Here is a 21,226-nt window from a genome sequence, read left to right as displayed (position 1 = left end):
GTGTCGCTTGATTTGATCAATTAATCCTACTCTCTTCCCGGATAGAACTGGCCCGGTAGCGAAACTATATAAAAAGGCAGCAATTGGAACTTCGCCGTAACAGTAAGTGAATATGGGCACTTTACAGCTCTTTTCAATTGTGTGTACTATTGTGCTGATCTCGTCTACGGTGCAATGTTTGAATCTAACCGCACCGACCACCCGCGATTGGTGGCAAAAGGCGGGTTTCTATCAAATATATCCCCGATCTTTTATGGACAGTGATGGCGATGGTGTGGGCGATTTGAATGGTATTGCATCGAAGTTGCCATACCTGAAGTCCATAGGCGTAAAGGCATTTTGGCTCTCGCCGATCTACAAATCACCGATGGTAGACTTTGGCTACGATATATCCGATTTTCGGGACATTCACGAGGAGTTCGGTACGATGGCCGATTTTGAGCGGCTAGTGGTGCAAGCGCATGATCTCGGCTTGAAGGTGATTATGGACTTTGTGCCGAATCATTCGAGCAATCTGCACGATTGGTTCAACAAATCGGAAAACCAAGTAGCAGGCTACGAGGATTACTACGTTTGGCATGATGGCAAAACAAATCCGGCAGGTGGTAAGAACTTGCCGCCAAATAACTGGGTAAGTAGAGCGTAGTAAATGAAATCGTAACTGATAGCTTTCTAATACTATACTTGATAGATTCAAGCATTCCGTGGCAGTGCATGGGAGTGGAGTGATAAGCGACAGCAGTACTATCTTCATCAGTTCACCGTCGAACAACCCGATCTCAATTACCGCAATCCCAAGGTGGTGGAAGAAATGAAGGAGGTGTTACTTTTCTGGCTAGGCAAGGGAGTGGATGGATTTCGTATCGATGCCGTTCCGACACTTTACGAAGATACGCAGCTGCGCGATGAACCACCAAGCGGTTTGATAGATGATCCGGAGGATACCAACTATCTGCTGCACATCTACACTCAGGATCTACCTGAAACGGTGGAGATGGTGTACGAGTGGAGAGAACTGATTGATAATTACCATGAACAGCACGGCGGGGAGACTAGGGTCATTATGACGGAGGCATACTCATCGTTGGATGTGATAAAAACCTACTATGAGAGCAGCACCGGACGAATAGGATCACATATGCCGTTTAATTTTAGGCTGATCACTGAAGTGGACAAGGATTCGACCGCTGCCGATTACGTGAAGGTGGTGCAGGATTGGATGAGCATATTACCTGCAGGTCAGGTACCGAACTGGGTGGTAAGTCGATGTTCTGTTGTGTTGAATTGAATATTTTTTTTAAATTTGGCTGCTATTCGTTAACGACACACTTCAGATGGGAAACCATGACCGACCGCGAGTTGGTACACGGCTTGGGGAGGAACGTATTGACGCACTGAACATGATCCTGCTCAGTCTTCCGGGTGCGAGTGTTACGTATCAGGGTGAAGAAATTGGCATGACCGATGGGTACGTCTCCTGGGAAGATACTGTTGATCCGGCTGCTTGCAATGCGGGAAAGGACCTGTACGAGGAAAAGTCACGCGATCCATGCCGCACACCGTTCCAGTGGGATAATACGACGATGGCAGGGTTTACCACTGGTACCAAGACATGGTTACCCGTCGGTGCTCGGTACAAGGAGGTGAACGTGTACGTCGAAGAGCAGGCCGAAAAGAGTCACCTCAAGGTGTATCGATCAATGATGGGTCTAAGAAAGTCGCGAACCTATCAGTTTGGTACGGTGAAAGCGATCGCACTGAACGATTTGGTGTTGGCAATTGTACGGGAACTGCCGAACTTTAGCACTTACATTACGCTGGCCAATCTTGGCAGTCAGCTTGAGGTGATCAATGCCGTAGCACTAGCCGATTCACTCCCGGACAAGCTGTATTTTGACGTAGTTAGTGTCGCTTCGCATAACATTCGAGGGTAAGTTTGGAACTGTGCGCGATCCGGTGGTCTAGAAGCACTTGGTGATCATACTTTTCTTTTCGCAGAGGATCGGTAGCGACAAAGGATATTGTTTTGCTACCGAACGAGGCGTTTGTGCTGAGAGCACACGTAGGACCGGTAGAAAGAGTGTATTCGTCGATTTGCGATAGTTGGTTCGAATAAATGGATGAATTAATACGGAAAACAATGACGAGTGCATTTTCTTTTCAAGTTGTCGAAAATATGTAATTTACCTTAATGCTCTTGTTGGTTTTTGACACTATGAAACAAAAGGTGAAAATATATTTGACTTATGTTTTGAATAGCAATTCTTTTTTTTCTATTTAATGCATCAACCGATTTGGAGGAAAATGGAGTTCTGACGGTTAAATTTGAAATCGCTATAACAGATGCTATAATTAAATTTCAAATTTATAGCAGGGCCATCACGGCTTGAACCGGAACGATAGCTCCGATACAGATTATTGCTATTTGTGTAGGTAAACTAAATCATCCTGTTTTACACTTTGTTTACTCGGCATAAATATTTAAAAATTATTCCCTGTTTGTTTCGTTACTTTCCACAGGCCAGAAAGGTTTGATCGTCGAAAATTATGAACAGGAATTCTTGCAACGCTTCGATCGCTTATGTCAAACTGTCAAATGACATTCCATTATGGTCGCCGTTGTTCGCGATGGTATAGCCTGTGAGCGGTAAAAGTGACGCCATCTTCCTGGCAATTCTTTTCGTGTTTCGGTGGAGTGAAAGAGCGTTCGCGGATTTGTGGCCGGCCGTATTATAAAGAATTAATTGAAAAATCAACATAAAAATATCGAACCCTACACCGTTTGATGCGTGTGCGTGTGTTTGTGTGAATGCCGATTTGTTGCCTGTTATATTCGGTGTAGAATTTCCGTACGAGCCGTGAGTGTTTGTGGGGAGTGTGGAAAGTGTAGAAGAAAAGCTTAAGCAGCGAGCGCGTGTTTGTTGCTAGAAGGTTTGGAAGTTTAACACACAATCGTTCGGTGCTATTGTACTTGAAAGTGAAAATGTCGCAGAGAACAAAGCGTTCCGGTGCCTCGACGCCGGTCCCGGTGACGGCTAGCACCCCGGTACAGCAGAGCGGAAGCGCTGCGATGGGTGCGTCAGGGACGCAGCATCACAGCGGCTCCCGTCCGTCGAGCCCGCTCAGCCCTACGCGCCATTCCCGCCTGCAGGAAAAGGCCACCCTGCAATATCTCAATGACCGGCTGGCCGCATACATGGACCGGATGCGTATGCTGGAGCAGGAAAACTCGCGCCTCACAATGGAGGTGCGCACTTCGCAGGACACATCCACCCGCGAAGTTTCCAACATTAAATCGATGTACGAACACGAATTGTCCGACGCTCGCAAGCTGTTGGACGAAACGTCACGCGAGAAGGCCAGGATGGAGATCGACGGAAAGCGGATTCTCGAAGAAAATGAGGAACTGAAAAAGCGGTAAGGAAGGTGGAAACATTGACGGGAAATTGCTCAACGGGTTGGGCTTGCCTTTCTCACCGTTTTCCGTTGCACCCACAGCGCTAGCAGCTCGAATTGTTGCCAACCGCAGGCATGCAGTTGTCTCCCGCCGAGCGTGGATGTGCTCGAAAAAGAAGCAAAAAAAAAACCTTGGGCGTGTGTGTGGGATTATTTAGCTATTTCATATGGATGACGTCATCGATTTATGTGAAGCTAAAACCAGAGAAAACACAAATAATTTCCTCGGGATGTCGTTTTTTGTTCTGCTTTTGCGAACTTTCGCTTCGAAAATTCTAGTTTCGTGTTGTTAACGATACAACAAAAGACGTCGTTTCAAGGGTCTACCTTTTCGCCGTTTTGAAATTTATTTTAGATGGACAAATCGTATCAGTTGGTAAGCACCCAAGATTATCGCGTTCTGCGAAATGTCGATGACGACCAGCGAATTATAAACACATTACGTCATTGTGTATGAAGTCATACATCATTGAACCACAAATGTGACGTCGTTCAAGGTTTTTTTTCGGACCTGGAAACAGTTTGGATCTGTAAATGGCGCCTTCTCACACGCAACTCGTTCTTTACCGTCCAGTAGTGACGTAATTTTTTGGAGTGAATGGATATCTAAAATTTAAGATGACATCAGTCCAAATTCTTCCCCGCTACTGCAATTTTTTTTGTTCTTCACAGTTGACATACAATCGAGCCGGAGTGGAAAAAGCCGGTTGTTTGACAAGCGAGAAACATTACCAACACATAACACGCATCCTTTACCAATACAGCCGATCGGCAATGGTTGTGTCGAAAAGCACCTCACCCAACGGCTGGAAGTAAACGTTTCAAACATATTTGTCGTTTCGCTTGCGGGTGGCATTGGCATTCAACAATTAAAGTTCTCCGTCGCTTATAATCTGACGAGGCGTGTTGTAAACAAGCACGTTCGCTTTTAGTAAACAATGGGATAAAGGACAGATAAAATTGTGTCGCTTACTAGTTTGATAATGTTTACTTTTTACGCAACAAGTTATGTTTTATGTGACAGATAACATAACAGCGAACTCAACAGTGTGTTCCTTTTGTTTTTAAAAATTATTTGTAATACGTTTATGGTACGGTAGTAGTTGTTGCGTACTGTTCTCTAGAAAGCAGTTTACGATTTTATGATTTCCGTTTTGTTTATTCACTCTCATTCCTCTAGTGAGAGGTTTGATTATTGTTTCAAGAGGAGGAAAGAAGGCGATGCTGGGTTTTGTATGGCTTACCGTTAGGCTGCGTCCAACCGTCCAAGATGACGCTTAATTCCCACATCTTTCAATTTAAATTCGTTGCCATGGTCTTCTCCACCGCCAGCACGTTGAATAGTGCGACAGGAGAAAAGAAAAAAAAGGATGGAAAATAAACCATCGACACGCATACGGAGCCGCCGCAGTAGGCTTTGGTTTCATAGCGTCACGAGTGTAGGTTAACCTTGTCTCGCGGCTATGCTCGAAAGTTATTCAAGCATTTTTGGGTATGTTTCATCGCTCGGGATGGAAAATCAAATATTGACTCTCTAAATGTAAATCTCCAGTTACTCCTGCGCGCATTCCGCGCCCATGTTGCGCCTGTGATGCGCAGCGACGATCCAACTCGTCGCTAGTTTGATAGCTTCAGGTCTCGCTAACGAATAACAGAATATGCGGTGAAAAAAATAACCCGATAGGGGAAAGCGTGCGTCCCCTAGCCGCGAGTGCGTGTGTATAGGTGCGCGGGCGCGAAACGCATGGCATGACATCACCCTCTCTGCGTACGATCAAAGCTTACGCTCATCCACGGGATGAAACGCGAGTCTCGTGAAAGTGGGGGTGAAGCGAATGAACGGGAAAGACAATAAACGATTGGAAGCGAGCAAACAAACCGTGTAGGGTCAGAGGGCCCAACCCGTGGAAAACGTTTAGGGAAATGCATTTTTCACATGTATAGGGGGAGGAAGCAACGATGCACCACGGCACACGTGTGAGTGTGTTGGTGAGGGCTGTTTGTAGCGTCCAAGTCAACGAGCGAGGGCATAGCGTAGGAGTTCCATCCTGTTTCCGAGACCACGCGGAAACTTGTTCTTGTAGTTGGTGAAAGAGGAATAAATTAGAAGCATTCTCGCTCTTGCTGCATTTCTCGCTTGTAAATAACGACAAGCATGAATTACAAGTAGAATCGATTTTCACCACTAGCCACCACTTGGGTCAAGCCCGTGATGAGTCCCCCTTCACCATTGCATTGTCTGCAATTTTCTTCTGCTAATGGAGCATTTCCTGATGTACTTAAAATATACCACCAATGGAATGAAAGTCGGGCTTCCAGTCACTGGCCCTGGTCAGACGGTGGATGAAAGTGCATCGTTTGTAGTTTGATTGTTATCGATGGGACAGCCTTCTCCAAAGGATTTTAATTTGCCACTCTTCAGTTCAGGGGGTCATCATTACCCCACCAGGCGCATCTTGATCAAACCCTCTGTGGTTTGAAGAGAATCCGGGAGGTTCCCAATAATATGCACATGTTTAATTTATGTGCAAAGGAGATAGGGGAAACATAGTTGGAAAATGGAAATGCCCACCCAAACTCATCATCACGCACGCACACTGTTACCACCGTCCGAGTGCGCGGTATGTGATTCTGGTGAGAACTAACTGCTATATTTAGTCATAGATTTGCTCGCGTCTGTCTGTGCGTTAAGCTAAAACTATGATCATCACGCTTATCTTGCCACATGTCCCGCGTGAGTCAAACGCGCAAAGTGTAAAAGGCACACGATCGTTTAATGATACAAACCACGTGTGTGTATGTTGGTTGAATCAACGCATTCCCTTATTTTCTCTCTCCGTCTCTTTTTTTGTCATATAAACTATAAGAATATGCGTAAAGAATGTGCCTTGGCAGTAGGCGAGGTTTCTTTTTGAACGCGAATTCTCACTAGACATCTTTTAATGATCTTTCTACAGCATTAGTAATGGCATTTCCATGACATAGCACTACGAACGCAGCAAAGGGAATGTAAAAGAGAGAGCGTGCACGTGCTTGGAATATGGAAAATGGCTCTATCGGACGAAGGGATCGCTAAAGAAGGAATAATTGGTTCATTGATGAATCAGTTGTATTTTATTATGGTACATTCCACGCTTTTATGGGTAGGATTGAAAACATTGTACCATACAATTTCTTGAAAAGCGATGAAATGTACGAATGTTTGTCTTCTTACGTATGCAACGTATTACATTCGATTTGTATTGTTATTTAAGTTAACAATATCGCATCCATCAAATATTTATGTAAAGACGAAAGAGTGCAGGAACGATCAAATAACCAACAAAGGCAATTCATAATAAACTGCTTCTTTGGGTGTACGATCGTAGTGGATCTTGACTATGTATGGTTTGAATTAGCGATGCGCACAATGATTCAGAATGAATTAATGATTCAAGATTCAATCTTACTAGAGAGTGAGTTAATCAAATATTCGAGAGTAGTATTTATAACTCTTTTACGATATAACTCATACACAGCGAATTAAATCATTCAAAACATTTGAAATAAAACAAAACAAAACGACTTAACTCATGAGCGAGCGACTGAGGATTTAATTCTTCGAGGTGATGATTCATTCCATGAGTTTTCCCTAGTGTGAATGCTCAGTAATAGTACAGTTAAATTACATGTTTGAACATATTATTTAATGTTTATAGTAATGGTGGTTTAAAGTAGCAAATTTATTGCAAAGGAATTCGGTTCTTCAATTTAGTAAAATTGATGTAAAGAAAATTGCTCAAGTAATTCACAATTAATGTTGTGCTAATTAATTTGCGTGTATGTTTATTTTTTCACACGAATAAAGCTTGGACCGAAAAATGAAGGAAGCCGCTGATGCCGAACGCAACTTACGTGCACAGGAAGCACGCGCAAACGAATTGGCGAATAAATACCACACGCTCGTCACGGATCATAAGAAGGCAAAGGATGACCAGAAGGAGCTGGAAAAGGAGCTGGCCAAGCTTAAAAAGCAGCTCGAAGCACTGCGCAAGAATCTTGAGGATGAAACCCTGACCCGGGTCGAGCTGGAGAATACCGTCCAAACACTGCGCGAGGAGCTGACCTTCAAAGACCAGGTTCACTTGCAGGAAATATCCGAGACGAAGACCCGTCGCCAGGTGGAGATTAGCGAAATTGATGGCGTGCTGTCGGAGCAGTACGAGGCGAAGCTGCAGCAAGCGCTGCAGGATCTGCGCAGTCAATACGACGATCAGCTACGCATGAACCGTGAGGAAATATCCGATCTTTATGAGGTAAGCGGTGGATCGCTAACGAATTGATAGTGAATGAAGGTTTTCTAAAATTTTCGATGAAATCTGACATGTTTTTTTTTGTAGGCTCGTTTGCGCGATTTGGAGCAACAGATGAACCACGAGCGATTGCGCCACGCCGACGAAAAGGCCAAGATGATGGAGGAGGTAGAGCGCCTCCGGAAGGAAATGTCGATGCAGCTCCAAGAGTATCAAGATCTTATGGATATTAAGGTCTCGCTGGACATGGAGCTTGCTGCATACGATAAACTGCTCAGCTCGGAGGAGGACCGTCTGAAGATCACCCCGGGCAATGCATCCTTCTTCTCGCAATCAGGCCTGTCGAGCAGCATGTCCCGGGCCGGTATGCTTCGCCGCACACCAAACCGTGCTGCCGCTAAGCGCAAGCGTACGGTGTTGGAAGAATCAGATGAACGCAGTGTGTCGGACTTCTCCGTCACGTCGTCCGCCAAAGGTGACATGGAGATTGTCGAGGTTGATCCGGAGGGAAAATACGTAAAACTACGTAACAAATCCTCCAAGGTAAATGATCAGCGTGGTGATTTTGTGGTGCAAAATATAATTCGTGTTGTTTAATGTTATTTAATAATCTATCAATCGACAGGAAGTACAAATCGGTGGATGGTCTCTCGTTCGGAAGGTGGGCAGTAATGAGACCGTGTTCAAATTCCATCGTTCACTCAAGGTAGACGGTGGCGCATTTGTGACCGTTTGGTCGTCCGATTTGGGCAAGGATCACGAACCGCCGTCGACGATCGTAATGAAGGGTCAGAAATGGTTCGCTGGAGACAACATGACGACCCATCTGATGAACGGTGATGGAGAGGTAGGAATACAAAGAGCGCCATTAGAGTAGAATTGGAAATTAAACTGTTTCGCACATATTGTTGTCCTTGCAGGAGGTTGCTGCTTCTGAGCGTGTAAAGCGGATGATTTCGACTGCTGCCTCGCGTCACCGCGAATACCTCGGTGGTTATGGAGAGGAACTCCACCACCAGCAGGTGAGTTTTACAGTAAATGTTTTCATTATGTCAAAATTTATTATCGCTTTAAACAGGCTTTTTTGAAGTTTTTGGTACACTTCTAAAATTCTCGAGCATGCCCTACGGGATACGGGACCAATAAGCGAGAAAAATATTTTATTTAAACATTTATCTAGCACTATCTAGATCAAAAATTTTGTTCAGAAAAAAATCTAATCTTAAATTAATAGCCTTATTTAGCTTGTCAGTTTGTATGAAGCAGCGGGTTTGCTTTCATATGTCGGGAAAATACTTACAAAAATACTATTTCAAGCTATCATAGTTACCAATAGTGACATACATTTTTCAAATTTTAACGAAATGACAATGATAGTAATTTGAATTATTATTTTCTCTTCCAGGGTGAACCCCGAGGTGACGAAAAGTGTCGGATCATGTAATTTGTTTGTAAGCGATTAAGTTAAATGTCGCCACCTGCGACGTCGATTTGGAGATGGCAACATATTAATAATTATTGACACACGCAACAAAACTATATAGATAGGTATTCGTTTTGTTTACGTCCTATACAAATCGAACGCAGGAAGTCCGCAGCACACAAACCACAACACCAGCGTAAGGGGTGAAGAAATTCTTGCCTATCACGCTCGTTTAATGGTTTTCTTTTATTTTTATTTCTTTGAATCGAAATTTTCCACGAACTCAAAAACATACACAAACACATTCACGGCGTACCCTGTACGCAAAGCGCGTGTTACGAGATGGTTTACTATAACGTTTAGTAAACATCCACAGGACAACGACACAGCAGGAAACATTGCGCGGACTACGGGAAATCATATGTAAAATATTACCAAGCATGGAATTACTTATCGTGCGTGTGGAAAATATATCATGTCATCTTTTTTTTTTTATTATTTCTATAATTGAATATAACAAAAAATATGAATAAAATTAACCGATTAACTGTCGCGTTAAAAAAAAGTAATGTTGGTTGGCAACGATCAAACAAAACAAACAGTGGAAAATAATGTGGAGCAAGTAATACAAAAAAAAACTGAAAAGCAAAGCACACACAGTAAATGAGAGGCCTTTTGTTGCGAAAATCTTGATCACAAAAAAAAAATCCACTAACCTAGTAACATTTAGAGGACAAGGAACGATAAAGCAACGAGGTGTGTACTATAAGCGGTGTAAGAGAAATGAGCGAAGAACGAAATCAAGAAGGTTTATACATGTTAGAGATTCTTGTAACATTCGTGAACAACGATTACTTTCTTATCCTTTTTTTCTTCTAACATTAACAATCAATTACGGTTTTTAGCTTAGTTCGGTTCGTCTGCATGTATCGATGTCAATTTATATACCCTCCTGTAGGCTAGCCATGCAATGCTGAGTTAAATTTCTTTCCTCGAATCAAGGCAAAGCCATACTGTATTAATTTTTTACTTTGATTTGATTTAATTTATTTGTTTTTTTTTGTCTCCATCTTTTGTGCTGCTAGAACTGCCTTAGATTTTGCCATGAATGTTTTTTTTTAATTAATAGAAACAAAAGAAAACGAATGTGTAATGGAGGGAATGGAAGGTTTGAAGCGAATTTTGCATTCACGTTAACCAATCAATCAATCTGTATTTCGCTTGGTTTGTCCAGAGTCGATTCGAGGAAATGTTTATGAGTGCTATTACGGCAGGGCATCTTCCAGCAAACAGTACATTAATTAAGCGCCGAAAAGGAATACAAAAACCGAATATGAACCCGATCGCGTGTCATTGTGGAGAGGATTTATAATAAATGCAATTCAGATAGTCCGTAGCATCTGAAACGTGGTAAGGAGTCAATTTACGTCTCGTATCATATCGTTTACAGCTCACAACCGCAGGAAAGAACGCGAAAGACAAACCGTTTATGTTGTATTCATTTTATTGTTTTTTTTTTTCGAATATTTTTAAATACATAATTCTCGTTACGAGGCTGTAGTTTTTTTTTTGGTGTTGACAATTTTGTGCGTGTCTACACACAATCACCACCACCAATTCAAAAGAGGGAACGCGTTCCCCGAACAGCTCGCGCGAAGAATAGATTATTTTTTGTTTTGTAATATTTTATTATAAAACAGTTTACCGTAAAATTACTCTTTACTCTTCTGTGCGTGCGAAATGCAAACGCTTCCAAGCCGAACTTGCACTAGCGCACCTCCGAAGTACGTACAACATGCTAACCGTTTTTTTTTCTCTCCTGACGAAGTGAAGAGAAGATAGATCATACCGGTGAAACGGGGATGACCTACCGTGGAACCACTCTTTGCTCGCCCGTACGCGATGTGGCGAGAACAAACGAAATATCACGATGTGTTTAGGGACGAAAAATGGTGTAGTTGAAGGAAAGTGGCCGAAGTAGGTGCCGGAAAATGACAGTAGTGGATAGTATTAGCCAAGTGGGTCGTGAGAAATTTGTCCTTCAAGAGGGGAAAAATGGCGCCAACCGCACCAACTAGAGATGAGGAAACTTTGTGCGGCAATGAGATACAAGGGATCATTATTTACAACAGTTTGGTTCCCTGTGGGGGAAAAAAGCGCGATCTTCTCCCAGCGGGCAATGGAAAATAACTAGCGGGTTTGTAGGACCTCTACTCCCTCCATCGCTTTCGGGCATTTTACTTCTTGGAGAAACCGTCACCGGTGGGGTCAAGAATCCATGGGTAGTTGTTCGGGCACTCCATGCACGTGAAGAGTCGCAGCGTCTCGCCGGGCAGCTCGCGGGTGGTCAGCGGACAGGCGTTGGGCAGCGAGCAGTAAGGTTGACCCTTAACGTCGCACTTTTCCTTCCACTCCTGGAAGTCACGGAGCGCGTTCAGTTCGGTCGGGTTCTGCATCCACTGGATGACCTGCAGCATGGTGACGAAGAACACATCGTTACGGCCAAGCATCTCCTCGATGAACTTGATCAGCTCCTCGCGGTACTCCTTCTTCGACTTGAGCCAGGACGCGTGGAAATGGAGACCGAGCGGCGCACGGTTGCTATTGTAGTGGCGGTTGAAGTTGTGACGCAGCAGCCGTCCGAACTGTTCGCCGGACTGAATGTTCGAGCAAGAGTCAACCATGTGACAACCGGGCAGCGATTCATCGAACGTCGGATCGTCACGCCGGTCCAGCTCGTTCATTACCATCTCCCACACCGGATGCGAACGGGACGGGCAGTTGTGTGCGTTACCGTTGCACTTGTGCGGCATGCGGAAGTACAGCGTGTACGGCCAGATCGGCACACGGCCCAGCGAAGCGGTGATCGACGCATCGTACACGAAGAACTGATCGGCCATCATCTCGAACTGCTTGTTGCCGCCGACGCGCAGATAGGGCGCCCGCACGCCAATGATCGAACCGTCGGTAATGTTTGCGAAACGTTCCACGATCAAACGGGCACCGGCCATCTCCGCCAGCCAGTCGTCGTACGTGCCCTGCGTCCAGTAGTTCGGGTCGTCCTTGTGCGTGAGCGAGAAGACGGAAATTTCGTGCCCCTTGCGGTGGAGATCCTGCACGGCCGAGTAGTTCGTGTACTTGTGCGACACGAAGTACGTACCGCGGATCTGGCAGCCGTTCGGGTTCTGGCGCTGCCCGTTAAAGATGTCCTCGTACAGATCGATATTGTCCACGTTGACCGCACCGTTGAACGTGATCGTGATCATCTGCGGTACCTGCTGCGGTTCAATGTTGCCGGGTATGCGGGTACCGTCGGCCGAGCAGAAACAATCCGGCAGCACACACTGCGTCGGGTCACAGTCCGGGGCACGGTTCGGGTCAAGTTCAACGGCTGTGCGAAGGAGTGGGACAAGAAACATTCCACACTTTGTTAATATGGTCTCTGAGAGGGTTGGATGTGCATCTCTGGACCGATACTTACTACACGCATTCTCGTCCGATTCATCCTTGCAGTCGGGCTTGCCGTTACAGAACAGCTCCTTGTCGATACATTCACCATTACCGCAAGACAGCTTACCCTCCGGACAGATCGGTTCGTCCGTCTTTAGGATTGGTAGAACCTTACGTGGCTCTGGTAAGGGAATGAACAGTAGAAAACAGTTGTAGTGCAACGGTGAAACTCGCGCAATGTGTGTTTCCACGTTAGTTAGAGATTAGTTCACAATGTCACAATTGCCACAACCGTTTTGAATGTTTTAGAGAACAATAATGGAGGATTGTTAGTTTGAAGTGTACTTTAACAGGTTGTGAAAAGAGTTGTGTGAAGAGCTGAGAGTTGAATAGTGATTGATATCGTATAAAGGCTCAGGTGTGTAGCATCATACGGTGTGTGATTCTATTGTGTGCTGGTTTGTGTGCATTCTGTACACTACGATCACACACGATGCCTTAAATCGCATCGTTTTGTAGCTGTGCAAGTAGGTGCTCGTTCCGTAACAAGCTCGTGAAAAGTTGTATTTGTACAGAAAAAAAACCACAAAGAGAGTATCGGTGAAACTTACACTTGTACTAGATAGGTTCTTTGCCTGATTTTTACATTGCCTTTGCTGGTCGTGTGTCGTGTCTCGTTTGTTAAATCAAATGATGCATGAGTTCAGGAAAAAAAAAAACGTGCAATGAAAGTTATTTTCACACTTTTTCAATTAGACACACAGTTAGATGGAATGATTTCAATAAGTCACAGTAAGAAAATTATAGCAAAATGAAATGAATAGTTTTTCTACTGAACAATTTTGTTTATGCGATAAAAAGGTAAACAAACTTTGACTTTAATGCTTATATGTAACAATTTTTGAGAGAAAAAACAGAAAAAAAACCAAAAAAAGAGTAAGCCCCTCTGCGGTAGAATAAAAAGATGCCATAATTTTTAGCCATAAAAATCAGATATGCATGCGGATGAGTATACCTTCAGGGGGTTTTGCTTGATTGTGTGTTGTTTGTGCTGAGTTGATGTGATTTTGTTTTAAATTATGGATTGATGAAGTGAAGCTGTATAAAGTGCCCATCACCATTTTCAAACAGCAGTATCTTCCACCCACGAAATGATTTTGTTAGTAGCTGCAAGTGTGCGTGTGTCTTATCGTCTGTATCTAGCGTGTGTTTCGGTTTATTGGTCGGAGTGTACTGAAGAGATGATTCAGCGTCATTCAGCAACTTTACGACAGCATCTACATTTCTTCTCTGTGCACTGCGGACTATAAAATAGGCTCTGCCCTGTCTGATCCTATCTGTATCCAAAACCAAAAATGTATGTCTCCCTCTCTTTATCTCTGGTAGTGTCGTGTGTATGCCGATGCTACGAACCCTTATCGCTAATGTGCGCTCGTCTAACTTGGTGTGCCGCCTCTTTACGTGACTAGCCCTTAGTGCATCTAGCAGTATGTACAAGCGGAACGCTACGCTCCACTCTGTGCACGGTGTGCCTACCCTAGCTGTTGCATCCCTGCCCACCTCTCCAGGTGTAAGGTATGTCCCGTAAACAAGCAAGCAACACCTTGCCGCTTTCTGTACAACCCAAAAGCGCCCCGGGGAGTTGTGACCGCGCAGGGCCTGGGTGTGATTTCAACGACACTTACTCTCTTTCTTATCACACGTGGTGACCTTTGCTTTCCAATCGCAAGTCTGTTTTTCAATGTCGAACGCCAATCCGGACGGGCAAGTGATTTGCTTCAGTCCAGACCGTGTACACCTGATGCGCATGCATTTTGTTGGACGGGAGGGGAGGGAAGGGGGGGTCATCGGGGTTTTTTTTTTAAGGGTATGACGGTTGGACCGGAGTGTTGGGGATGGGTCCAACGGGTTTGGCGGCAGGATGCAGGGATACATTCGGTTATTGACATTCAGGTTGCATTTCGCGGTGCGTTACACGTTGGCGAATTCGGGGGTGTCCGTCAGGATGAGATGATAGTAGGGTTGGAGGGGGGGGGGGGGGAGATGGTTGGTAACAGGAAGCCACACACACACACACACACGGGTGAGAAAACACAATGGGGAGAGGCGTGGAAAAATCATGGGTTGAATGAGAAATGGGGGGGTCATTGGGCGGGGGGGGGCGAGGAAGTAGGTTCAGTTCGTGCAGCGGGAAGAGAAAATCATAAGAAAGACAAAAGAAGAAAGAAAGAACACAGTTTAGTCGTGATGGTAACACAAATAACCGGGGGTTCCGAACCGAACCGGGGGTATGTGTGCGGGTTCTGAAGGCGAATCCCCATGTTCAGGCGCCACCATGATCATCCACACGCACACATACACACACACATGTTGGCCGGTGTCCCCGGGGACTTACTTCCTATCAGGTCGCACGTTTTCACGTTCGTTTTCCAATCGCACGTTTGGCGCAGCACGTCAAAGTACAGCCCGGTCGGGCAACGAACTTTGGCGAGCCGCGTGATGCCATTTTCGCCCGCATCGTCGCACCTATGCTTCGTCGGAAAGATGGTGGGAAAGGGGGTAAAATCACAACGGGAAAATGCGATAAGTACCGATTTGGCCAGCGGTGAGGTGGACGGAACGGTTAGTTTTTTTCTTTTTAAACCCAACATAATACGCACACCCGGAACCAGGGGATGCCAGAGTTCCAGCACGGAATGGGAATGGTACGCGCGGAACACACGCGGAAGAAGTTCACGAAGCACACCGGTGCCGCCTGTAAAGTCATCCACGAAAGGGGCCATGCTTTCTCTAATGGCGGGTGATACGATTGCGCGTGACAGCTGTCACGCGCGTGACAGCTGGGTTAAGTCATTTCCGCCATGTTTGTTTTTCTTTTCCTTCACTTGGTGTTTTATAGAGCAAACAATGCACAAAACTAGAAAGAAGCTTGTGAGAATAGTGACTTTTACAGGCACAAACCGTCGCGAATACTCGCTGCGGCTTTGGCGAACAAGAGCCTGTGACGGCGGGGGTTTGCTGCATTCGAATGCGACATCTTCTGTTTGTTTTTCTGCTCTTTGGCGAGCTTGTCGAGAGCCTTACCTCACTACTTCGCGGCAGTCACCGTCCGTGCTCAGGCGGAAGTATTCATCACCCGGCCGGTCCTTGCACAGTTCCTCCACATTGATCGAGTCCGGATCGAGGTCCTCGTCTTGGCGCTTTACGCGAACATCGGCCGCTGTAGGAATGTTGGAAAAGAAAGAGGTGTGAAAAAACTACGTCCAAAGAGAAAGGTACGGTGAAAGATAAAGAGCAATGGCGGAAAATACAACCAAACAAGCAGGCAACGACCAAGCAAATAAGGAGTGACGGCGATGAGGATGGTTAGGCAATCGCTATAAAGACACAGCCACAGAGCGGCCCGGGCAATTGGCCGTGTGGCGTAACATCTGTGGACATATAAAGGCGGCACACTACCGGTGTGAAAGTTTCCGCCGACAGGTGGACCGATGACCAAGATGGCCTCCGGCGTATTATCACATCCGATCGGATTCATCGCCAGAGCCGGAGGGTGTTGATGAAAGTGAAATTTATTGTTATTATCGCTGCTGTCGTAATTTGTGACCGTAAAAACGTACACCGAGATCAGAAAGTTTGAATACAAACGATTCAAAATACGATAAAAAAATTAGACAATATTTTTTTGTATCTGATTTTTACTATTGGACGCTATGTTTATATAGAACTTATACATCATTTCTTAAGAAAAAACTAGAAATTCGTATTACTTTACGAGGTTCACATATAACTCGAGCCAGTATCAAGCGGCACGCACGACTTGCATGAGAATTTCGTCTAAGATCAAAGAATTACTTGAACTTGTCCAAATCGATGTCTTTGTATCAGTTGAGACTCGAAATCATACAACACCAAGCAAAAAGTCGATAGGATTCAAATCTCCCAGGCAACTGGGAATCCTCAAAGTGTTGTCTAAGGAGTCGCTTACATCGTTCAGAAACCATGTTTGTATCAAATTCCCGCAAATTCTACGCTACGGTTACGTGGTAAAATTAAGTTGAATGAGCCAGAAATGACAGACATTGCCTATAAGGTCGTATCGCCAAGAAAAGAGGCAACAAACTGCACCAAAAACTAAATGACAAAGCAAGCCGCATTTAATTTGACAGTTGTTATTCAAAGAATACCAAGGAAAGTGTCCGCATTTGGAGATTTCGGACCAAATCATCATGGACAATGGCATTTGAGAAGCGTGGGATGTTCAGGAATGATGTTCCATATTGGAATATAGCCCAGGTCACACTGGAAATCATGATTTCTCGACCTAAAAAATTAATTCTTGATCCTCATAAAAAACGAGCAAAATCTAAACTCCACTCAACGACTTTTCATGCTGATAATACCTCCGGCAACTGACAGAAAGTCAACACGATGTACAACAGGGCAAAAATAATGCCGCATACTTGATGATGCAAGTGTATATTCAACCCTATCGAACACGGTGTAAATCTTGCATTTGTCAACGGCAAAACGACTGTGGAAGAAGGCAGCGCAATCACATTGAGTCGTGGCAATCTTGAGCCGAACTCTCAAAGCTGCTTCTATCTCGAAAGCTGGGTTTTTAGAACATGCTTTCGGGTCATGAACAGGACATGTCAAGGTAGATCACAATCTGTGTGCATGGAAACCCACTGCTACTACAAAAAAAGCCTATCTCAACGTCCATCAGACGCTACCCGGGTACGTCTGGTGCGGTTTTGTGCCATCTATTTGTGCGATCTTTCGGGCAATTAATGAGGTGTAAGCAACGGTAAGCTTCTTGCGTGTTTGCCGGCTAAGAACCGGCTAAGATTCTCGCCCGATTGTCTCTCAGTTGCATCATTAATCACCGGCGCGCGTCTCTCGTGGATGTGGAAGTTTGCCCGACAGACCTCCATTTTTAGAACCTAACGTTTTTTGGGGGGACGCGATATGCAAAGACGCGCGCCTGTTCAAGGTCAAGGTCAACCGCCTTAGAACAACTTCGGGATGTTCGGTTCATACTTTTCGGGCTCGAACCGTTATTTCCAGCCCAGCTTAGACGCAATGGAATGGAAGAAACAAACGCGCAACCTGCTAGTGGCGGTTTTATCGAACTCGACCGTACCGCGGATTGCGTAATGGGCATCCATTTTGTGGTTTAATCTTACCGAGACGCACACAGCGAAACACGTGTGCGATGGTCGGTGCACGCATCCCGCCAGTAGGTTATGTAAATGTGTTCGCTTTCCCGTCCCCGGCACGGGCAGATTGATTGCGCGCCGGAGTGCCGGGGTAGGCGCGAAAGCGAACCAAAACCACCGACGTACGGGCGGTCGACGAAGAACCAGTTCTTCTTGCCAATACCATTACCAGCGCGGCCCGGCTTTATGGGTGCTGCGCCTGGTGCTTGTATGCAATTGATGAATGTTTGCGCCGAAGGGGGCGGGGGGGGGGACACCGATGAAATGCACATTGAACAATATGTGAGATGGCGTTTGGCTGGAGGTGGTTTTCTTTTTTTTTTCTCTCTTTTTGCACTGCAGCTAGAAAGGAGCTGCAAGTTACCTGTGCTGCACCGATCGTGCGGTGACGGTGGAAGGTACCGGTGTCGGCAGTAAAAAAAAAGGAAATGCGGCGGCAAGGGTGGCGAAGTAAATTGGTCTCCCGTGTACCCGTGTAAGGTATGGCAGAGACGAATAAAAAAAGTGCAAATAAACTGCCCCTGGTGGTAGGCAATTTGCAAACCGTGGTGCAATTCCCAATCAACTACTGGCATAATAAGAGTGCGTCTGTTGGAAGGAAGGTTAAGCTGTGGCGGTTTGAGCTTAACACTTCTCCATTTATTCAAACAAAAAACCTCGAGCAGTTTTTTTTGGACACTTTAGTACTCGGAAATGTTCACAAATCGACGCGGAAGAAAGGCGGCGATCGGATATCGTATAGTGTGACCGTCTGAATGTTACGCGACCCTTCCATCATTTGTAATTCACCGTTCACCAAAGTTGCCATTTCCGGTTCCGTTCTTCATGCTGGTCACCATTTTTGCTTTGCCTTGACGATATTAATACTTTATTTTATTCGTTGTGCTTGAACCGCAGTTTTGCTCTTAGATTGTTGTGTGTGTAAATTGATGTTTTAGTTCTTACCGATCGTCACCACTAAACACAGCAAACCGAACAGTTTGAACACTCTGGCCATGCTGGTAGCCATTCAGTACACCACGCTTTTTGTTTTCTTTTTTACCGCCTCCGGAGTACGGACACACCGGGCACGCACTCTGCAAACACCACAAAGCCTCCTGCGCGTCAATGAGATTTTGCTCTTGATTTAAAAGGCTCCGATTCACCGGAATCCGGACACCCGGGTGTGGCTTCTACTGGGCAGCCTGGTACTGCTGCTGCTGCTGCTGCTGCGTCTGCGCGTACTGCTACGCACACGTCGGTTCGTGGACAGGGCGCGCGCACTAAAACCGTCCTTTCCCGCACCGGCTACTACTTATATAGAGGCTCTCGCTCGTCACGCCGAACCCTCGCCGAACTGTTACGCGACACCCGCCGGGGCCGAGGTGCACACCGAACCGGAGGGTGTGGAGGGATCGCACGAGGCAGTTTCCCGCGGGGTTGTGGCTCGCGCTTCTTTGGGCAGAAATCTCTGTTCTCGCCGGTCGCTCAGTCACTCAGACGCCTGGTCAACAAGGGTGGGGGTTGCACGGTGCGGGAGTTTTGCGTACTGTGAGGGTGTAAAACCGTTCCACTTCCACGGTCTGCCGGCGAGCCGAACGGTACCGATCGGTGTGGAAGGGATGAACGGTGGATTCTGGGAGAGTTGATGCCACTCGGGAAGCTTTGAGTGACCGGGTGAGTGTACGTGCGATGCGAATCGGCAAGCTTACCGCTAGTGCGGACAGTTGTTTGCTTTGTTTTCACGCTTTTAATTTTGTTAGTTTAGTTTTGTTTACATTACTGAACATTCGACTTGGGATTAATCGCAGTATTGGCGTAACAAAAAGCTGCTAAATAAATTCATGGATTCATTTTTTTAAACTTGATTCTACTGATCAACTTAAATACTCTTTTTCGAAAGAGTTGTATTTATCACACTAAGGTCATCATTAGTTGACGATTTGAAACAATACATTTTTTTCAATAATTTTTTTGTGAAAACAACGAAAAAGTACAAATTTTAGTTCGGAATAATTTAATATCTGTTCTGACTATGGCCGCTAATTTCTTGGCTAATTTCTTAGCCCCTCAATTTTGAATCATTTCTAGATGGACTTCAAAGTTTATAGCCATTCAGATTAAGAATTCGTGTTGCGTTTCGATGCAATTGGTAATTAACCCTGGTTTTGTAGTTATGCTAGCGATACACATTTTTTGATTGAAATTGGAAATTTGCTTGAAGAAAAACTTGAAATTCGTTTGTTTAACTTATTTTTTATTTGCACAAAAAACAAATGATGCAATTTTGCTACTAATTTTTGCATTATAAATCTTATTCGTGTATTATGTTTTGTTGTGGTACTTTATAGTACTGAAATACTACTCAAACTAATATAAACAATTTATAGCGATTCATAAGAAAACTGCTCAAATGTTTACTTTTTTTAATTTATAACTTACCATTGTTTAAATTGCTTGTGTATTATATTTGTAAATATTGTAACTTATAACTGTTTGAATCGTTCGTTCTTCTATACGAAGAACGAAGACGTTCATAAAGAATGGTCAGAAAACGTGTTTACTTTATTGCAAGTATTTTATTGGTCGATAATATTATTTAATTACTAAAATTTTAGTTCTATTGTTTAACAAACCACAGATTAACAACAATTGATACATCTATTTTTTCAACAAATATTTCATTGCAATAATATAGGCCTAGCCATATTACTTAACAATTTAATTCATACCCTCTAATGGTAATGGATTTATTCGTCTATTGAAATATTATACCATTGAGTATGGGTTGAATTGATAGTTTAAACATTTGTAAACACCTATGCCTGTTTTACGAACTTTCTTTTACGTTCTTCGCTGAAACAAAGCTTCACCGGTACAGCGGAACGTACTGGTGTACAGCAGTTCAAGTTGAGTTGCGTGAGAGTAATCGGTACATAACTCCTTCAGCATAACTCGGAGTTGAGTGACGCATGGTTTTGTGCAAAAGGTAGGGGCAAAAAAAAGCTTTGCCGACAGGGTGAGTGCACTCGCACGAAACGCAATTTGATCATCGAAATTCTGTCCGATCCCACACTGGACACAGAAAGGAAGTTTAAAAGAACATTTGCTTAGGATGAAGTTTGCAAAATCAACCATTGCTTGTAGGATAAATGTTTTAACGAGGGTACAGTTTAGCCAATTTATACGGGAAAATCCAACGGAAATTGAAAGTTTAATAAACTGCAACAAATTGGAGTGTGAGTAGAATGGTAATCGGCGAAAGATACTCGCGCACAATAAAAAATAACGCTCGTGTTTGTGTGGAATGTAGCACCACACCGCAAAGGTGACGAAGATTGCATAATCACCATCAGCTTCTTGCTTTGTGTATTTGTTTTCGGACGAGTTTTCTGGCTTCTGCA

The 21,226-nt window shown here is 44.6% G+C and overlaps 3 protein-coding genes across 3 annotated transcripts; 2 read left to right on the top strand and 1 right to left on the bottom strand.

The window, feature by feature from the left end:
• The first annotated feature begins 112 nt into the window (after positions 1-112).
• On the top strand, positions 113-2,116 carry LOC128708128 (maltase A3-like). Its single transcript, XM_053803086.1, has 4 exons — positions 113-631; positions 692-1,258; positions 1,335-1,930; positions 1,999-2,116. The coding sequence occupies exons 1-4, from the start codon at positions 113-115 to the stop codon at positions 2,114-2,116; spliced, it is 1,800 nt and encodes a 599-aa protein (XP_053659061.1).
• An 867-nt stretch (positions 2,117-2,983) lies between these two features.
• On the top strand, positions 2,984-9,192 carry LOC128708129 (lamin Dm0). The gene is given in 5 exon segments (XM_053803087.1): positions 2,984-3,417; positions 7,304-8,291; positions 8,374-8,595; positions 8,669-8,770; positions 9,154-9,192. Coding segments are annotated over 5 exon segments (1,785 nt in total).
• Positions 9,193-11,408: 2,216 nt separating this feature from the next.
• Positions 11,409-18,852, bottom strand: LOC128717952 (chitin deacetylase 1). The gene is made up of 5 exons (XM_053811627.1): positions 18,789-18,852; positions 15,706-15,841; positions 15,017-15,147; positions 12,653-12,802; positions 11,409-12,562 (listed from the first exon to the last, which is right to left on the bottom strand). The coding sequence occupies exons 1-5, from the start codon at positions 18,850-18,852 to the stop codon at positions 11,409-11,411; spliced, it is 1,635 nt and encodes a 544-aa protein (XP_053667602.1).
• Between the last annotated feature and the right edge of the window lie 2,374 nt (positions 18,853-21,226).

Source organism: Anopheles marshallii, chromosome 2 (genome assembly GCF_943734725.1).
Source record: "Anopheles marshallii chromosome 2, idAnoMarsDA_429_01, whole genome shotgun sequence".
Lineage (NCBI taxonomy): Eukaryota > Metazoa > Arthropoda > Insecta > Diptera > Culicidae > Anopheles > Anopheles marshallii.
The sequence above is the reverse complement of the archived record's forward strand: the minus strand, read 5'-3'. Positions and strand labels throughout refer to the sequence as shown.